The sequence below is a fragment of the Hoplias malabaricus genome, chromosome 3, assembly GCF_029633855.1.
Source record: "Hoplias malabaricus isolate fHopMal1 chromosome 3, fHopMal1.hap1, whole genome shotgun sequence".
Lineage (NCBI taxonomy): Eukaryota > Metazoa > Chordata > Actinopteri > Characiformes > Erythrinidae > Hoplias > Hoplias malabaricus.
The window spans coordinates 74791881-74798175 of NC_089802.1; the positions used below are offsets into that span (position 1 = coordinate 74791881).

The 6295-nt window shown below is 46.2% G+C and overlaps 1 protein-coding gene across 1 annotated transcript; it reads right to left on the minus strand.

Annotated features, from left to right (window-relative positions):
- Window positions 1-988: 988 nt before the first annotated feature.
- On the minus strand, window positions 989-4363 carry si:zfos-169g10.2 (somatostatin receptor type 5). Its single transcript, XM_066664069.1, has 2 exons — window positions 4313-4363; window positions 989-2485 (listed from the first exon to the last, which is right to left on the minus strand). The coding sequence occupies exons 1-2, from the start codon at window positions 4361-4363 to the stop codon at window positions 989-991; spliced, it is 1548 nt and encodes a 515-aa protein (XP_066520166.1).
- Window positions 4364-6295: the final 1932 nt, after the last annotated feature.

Genomic DNA, 6295 nt, shown 5'->3' on the forward strand with positions numbered 1-6295 from the left:
ACATCTGATCTGAAGATATACAGTGGAACCTCTACTAACGAACTTTCCAAGATACGAACCAGGCATTTGAATATTTTTTGCCTCCACCAACGAACCACGACTCTAGAAACGAACCCGAGCCTCCTCCGAGCCGGCGGCTGGAAATGGCCACTGACCCCAATAGGCGAGTCTCCCAGCGCCCAGACTGGAGTGAGCTTTTAAGATTAGCACATTGTAGCTTTAGCAATTTAGCATTAGTGTAAATAGCAGACATCGAAATTCGTGCTAAGTTAAGCCGTATCTACGCTTCGTCTCCCCACATTCACCGCCTACTCTCCGTTATTCCACCCCCCCACCTCCCGTCATACAGCCAGTGCCTGTGTTACTCCTCCAGCCAGTCGTCACGTCTTCAAGGTAGCGATGTGTAAACTCTTAAAACTTTATTATTTCTTTTTTATTACTGTTTCCACTGTATTTCTCTTTTATTTTTAGTAACGCTACATGTATTTTTTTACTAATTTGAGAGTGTTGTAAACATATATCAGTGCAAAAAGGGTGACTTTCGGGGCGGGGGCTGGAACGCATTAATTGCTTTTCCATTATTTTAAATGGGGAAAACTGATTCGAGAAACGATCTTTTCCACGTACGAAACGGGTCACGGAACGGATCAAGTTCGTAGGTAGAGGTTCCACTGTACTTTCTCAAGCCAAAAAAATTGAGTCCCTCATCACCACTCTTTTCTTCTCAAGCTCTTCGCAGGAAAGAACTCTGCTCCATTTGTTGCATTGTTTCATAATTCAAAGTGAGTATAATTTAATATATTACAGTTTTTGAAGAACACACAACATTGAAAACGTTCAACTTGACATTAAAAACACGTACCACTTGCTGATGATTTACTCTCTGAAAAAAAAATAAATCCCATTCTTGGCTGGAGTAAGTACTTCACCCCTGGGACTGAGAAGAAAAAGAGACATAAAAGAGTCTGTTACACCTCATTACAATTTCTTACAAGTACGTGATTTCCAAGACACTGTCTCCCTCCTGTGACAGCCGTTTGACATTTCCTTTTTGAGTTCCACCGAGAGAAGCAATAGGTCCAAAAGTTGGACTAATGTAGCCTCCATTTTCCCCAGTCCTACTTCCATTTATTGAGCCTGCAGCTTTGGCCTCTGTTGCGTGTGAGAACCGGTTCCTCGTGCCCTCCATGTGTCCGTTCCTGCAGCCGTTCTTCATCGACCTGCAGACTTCCGATATCTGGGTTGCATTCTCTATGTAACCCATTTCAACTTCTTCCTCTTCCTCATCTTCTTCCTCTCTTTCTGACCGTATCTCTGTGCAGGTATCCCTCAGGCATTCTCTGGGCTCTAGGTCTTTCTTCACCTCCTCAAGAGGCAGGGTATGATTCCCCAAGGTTCCCTGCTGGAGATCCTGATTTTCTACTCGCCTCGTTGAGCGGCACAGAGCTTTCCGGAAGCCTCGCTTGAAGTTGTCGGAAAGGAACCCATAAAGAATTGGGTTGGCGCAGCTGTTCGCATACGACAGGACCACCACAAAGTAATACAGACCACGGAACTCGCCAGGGAGCAGCACCAACAAGTTGACGATGTTCAGTACATAGAACGGTAACCAACAGAACACGAACACGGCTACAACAATCACCACCATTCGCGTGATCTTCCGTTCTGATTTCCGCCGCCGGATGGACGTGGCTCGAACTCTGCGACCAGAGTTGCGTACCTTGACCACAATGAGCAGGTAGCACATGCAGATGACCAGCAGGGGGCCAAAGAAGCCTACAGTCGCCGTGTAAACAATAAACGCAGTTTTCCAAACCTCTGCAGGCTCGGGCCACACAATGCTGCAGTTACCATCATCCTGCAAGACGTCGGCAAACACCACCACCGGTAGGACCACCAGAAATGAAACTGCCCATACTGTGGCATTCACTGCCTTGGCTACTCGTGGCCGGCGCCACCGAGAGGACCGGAGGGGATGCACCACCGCCAAGTAGCGGTCGATACTCATCACTGTCAAGCAGAAGATGCTGGTGAACTGGTTGATGGCGTCTACGGTCATGACTAGACGGCACATTAACGAGCCAAATGGCCAGGAGAGGAGTGCATTCTGGACGGCCAAAAAGGGAAGGCCCAGCATGAACAGCTCATCAGCAATGGCTAGGTTCAGGATATAGATATTTGTGACAGACTGTGTCTGAGAGTAGCGCAGGACAATGTGAATAACTAAGGTGTTTCCACCTAAACCAATCACACAGACAATTATGTAGATAAGAGGGATGAGGATTCCAGCAACGCTAGGCACAAAGCCGATGCCATCGCTGTCCGTCCAGTTCTGCAGAGATCCGTTAAGTTGGAGCTCATCATTTGGAAGTTGGGAGCCAAAGGGAAAGGCTGGATTGGCAGGGAGAACTGACGTGTTGGCCCAGGAGTCTGTAATTGGTGTCTTCATCTTGCTGGAGAGGTCATTAGCCACTGTCCATGTCACCTGTAAAGATAAAAATGAGAAATGATTGTCATGTGTATCCTTTGTTTTATTTTCTTTGACATTGGCAAGGTAAAAACAATCTGTTCATCAGCTGTAATGGTAAGAAGGATAAACCTCCCACAGGAGGTTCACGGCATTTAACCGACTTCTAGCTGAAGCACAAGTTGTGCACTCAGACCATGTCCGTTAATTACTGAGACACATAGGAAACATGCACAGGCCTGGGAGAGAGGCACCAAAGCATGTCTGAGAGAAAACTGTGAGATTATAGAGTGCTTGGACCCCGACGGTGCAGGAAATGAACGGGAAGGATAAATAATGGCGTGCGATGAGGCTCAACATTCTCACGATGCCTGTGCTTGTGCTGTTAAGGTTCCCCTTCGTGATGCTAGCGCCCACGCTCTGCACCCTTTCTCCGCCATAACGCTAATGCTGGCTAATTGGCTCTCTATTAGAGAAGCAGAGAGCAAGAGTGAGACAGAGCTGTTGCGTGGCCCAAGGAACAAAAAGATCCATTAACACTGGAGGAGAAAAACAGATGCTGACTGTATTGTGAAATGGCTGTGGATTGCACTACTTATGAGAATCGTGGGACTCTGGTTTCTGAATAATAGGAAGGTGGGGTTCGTTTGGTGAGGTTTTGATAGCGTTGGGAATATCAAGGTCGGTTACTAATGTTGTATGAATAGCTGTGGGTCACAAACTCCAATGCAACTTGTCCCTAAAGTACTGGATGGCACTCCATCACCCCAGAAAATACAGTTCCACTGCTCCACAGCCCTTCACAACAATGTCAACTGTAAAAGGTGATTCTATGAAATCAACACCTCTTGAAATACTCGACTTTCTGCCCTTTAATGTCCATGAAATGGCCTCACATTCTCTGATCTCTGATTTCCAATGGTCTATGTACAGTGTTAAGTAGATGCCCCACACACATTGCAATGCTTAGGACAGTGACCTCTGGCAGGCTTCAGTGTGTGTTGCCACTTAAAATGCTGCATCAGGTGCCAAGCGAAGTAGCCTAACAATGCAATTAGCATGTCAGCTTGACCCAGGCTTGACCCTGTGACCCAGGTGAGCTTTTAGACTTTCAAAGCAATCAGACAGAAAAAAAAACATTACAACAAAAATCCTGTCAAATGTGTTATGCTTAAAAGTGGCAAAGAATCAATGATTAAACATGTTGCAATTATGTTCCAGGGGAATGTAGTAATTTTCATTAAATGACTCTCGCTCTTTGTCACATCTGAGTAAAGCAATGAAACAACTGTAAACAGCTGCTGAAGTGAAAAGACATAAAAGTAACTCCTTCAATGTCAGAATGTCATTGTCAAATAAACAATCACACACTTGCCCTGCCTTCTTTCCTTTGACCTGTTTTGAATGTTCTCTAAATGCTGCAATCCCTGCCATTAAGCCAACATTAACCTCAACCTCTGGAACAAAATGGACTGCTTTCACTTCTTTTGTGTTTATTTATTTATTCGCATTTTGTTAAAAAAAAAAATCTGTAAGTGCTTATCCAATTCAGGGTCGCGGTGGTTCCAGAGCCTACCTGGAATCATTGGGAGGAAACCCACACAGACACAGGGAGAACACACCACACTCCTTACGGACAGTCACACCGGAGGAAACCCACGCAGACACAGGGAGAACACACCACACTCCTCACAGACAGTCACCCGGAGGAAACCCACGCAGACACAGGGAGAACACACCACACTCCTCACAGACAGTCACCTGGAGGAAACCCACACAGACACAGAGAGAACACACCACACTCCTCACAGACAGTCACCAGGATGCGGGAATCAAACCCACAACCTCCAGGTCCCTGGAGCTGTGTGACTGCGCCACCACCTGCAGCGCCACCATGCCGCCCTCCACAGCACGTTCATGAACAAGAAATTGAACCCAGGCACCACACAGGGATGTGTACTCAGCCCCCTCCTCTACTCACTCTTTACATATGACTGCTCCCCCATTCACACCTCCAACAACATCATCTTGTTTGCGGATGACACCACAATTGTAGAACTGATTACGAACAACGACAAGTCAGCCTACAGGGAGGAGGTCCGGCACTTGACAGCATGGTGTAAGAACAACAACCTGAAATTGAACCCAAATAAAACCAAGGAGATGGTCGTGGATTTCAGAAGATCCACCCGCACAGAGACCACGGCCCTCCTCATCAATGGAGTGGAGGTTGAGAGAGTGGAGCACTTCAAGTTCCTTGGAGTACACTTGTCTGTTGACCTCACATGGGCCTTCAACACCCAACACAAAGTGTGGAAGGCACAACAGAGACTCTACTTCCTCAGGAAGCTGAAGCACTCCCACCTCCCTCAACACTTGCTGGTGAACTTATACAGAGCCACCAACAGGTTCACCAGTTGCACAGCACAGGACAGGAGAGACCTGCAGCGAGTGGTGAGAGGGGTGGAAAAAATCATAGGAACTTCAACTACCCCCCCTCAGCGACATTTACAACAGCCGACTCCAGAAAAAGGCTACCAGCATTTCAATGGACATCACTCACTGGACACACTCTGTTTTCCCCACTCCCCTCTAAAAAGAGATGCAGACAATTAAAAGCAAAGACAAACAGGTTGAAACACAGCTTCTTTCCACAGGCTGTGAAAGCCATCAACCCATCAGCCATCAACCCACCCCCAACTACTTTAACCAATCCATCCTGATTGGTAGATTCAGTAGAATCAATGGACAACCACCCATTCTAATGGACAAGCAAGACCTCAGACATATTGGTACATTTCCATGATTATTTGATGGCACAAAGCACATGAATATTGTCAGGTGCTAATATTGGAAGATTTGTTCTTGACCACAAACCCCACTCCAACCAACACCAGTGGCATCACTGTAACAACCCATTCCCGCTGCTCCACAGCTCAAAGCCCATGTCTTAGTCAAATCCAACTGAGAGCAATGAAAGTGATCTGAATGAACTTGCTCACACTGTAAGCGCCTGTATTGTCCATTTTGTTCTTGAATAAATGCCTCTGTTACATTCCATTCATTCCAGTAGGTTTCACAGTGAAGGGCTTAGCCATGTCATGCAGCTTTCGAAATGACACAGTCCTTATACCTTAAGACTCCGCAGGTTTTTAACACATTATACACAACTCCAACAAAACAGCGAACAGAGAGTCGCTTGAATTGCGACTAATTTGAGAGGCTCTGCTGTATAATGGAGTCTCGACTTCCGTGCTGAGTCTCAGCGGAAGCTTATTGAGACTGTACCGCTCAGCAGCAGCTCTCCATCCTGATTTCAGAAGATGGATTTCAAGCAGAGAGTCATTAGAGACCTCGCAGTTCCAGTGTGTTAACTGTCGGACAGGTAGATGGGAGAGCCGTCATCAGTCTCCAGCTTGGATCTGGAATGGGGAGCTTTCAAAAATGCGTGGATCTTTTATTTACTTGTTCTTTTACGAAAACTTTACGAAGTCAAAGTCTTGGAGGATATTTCCTGAAAGGAATAGTCAGAGCCTTGGACCATGACCCAGAATCAGTGTGTTTTAATACACAGAGTGAGATGAGTGATTATACTTTGCAGTCAATCAAGGGGTGGTACGGTATTATGTTAAACGTCACGTAGCAGTTGTACCATACTGTGGTATTTGAAAAGGCCATGTACGCCCAAATAAACCACGCCCAGATGGAGCTAGGTTGGAGCTTGGGTACAATGCATCAGTTCTTTATAGGGATCAGGTGAATGTGGTTGTATTCCACTGCTGATCTCTCATTTTACGTCTTGGATTTTGTCTTTAAACTGGACCAAAT

Bases quoted from the DNA above. Each gene is read 5' to 3' on its own strand.
- si:zfos-169g10.2 (XM_066664069.1), bottom strand. From the start codon at position 4,363: ATGGTGGCGCTGCAGGTGGTGGCGCAGTCACACAGCTCCAGGGACCTG. The intron at 2,486-4,312 runs GTTGTGGGTTTG...TTATCTTTACAG, and splicing joins ACAGCTCCAGGGACCTGGAG to GTGACATGGACAGTGGCTAA.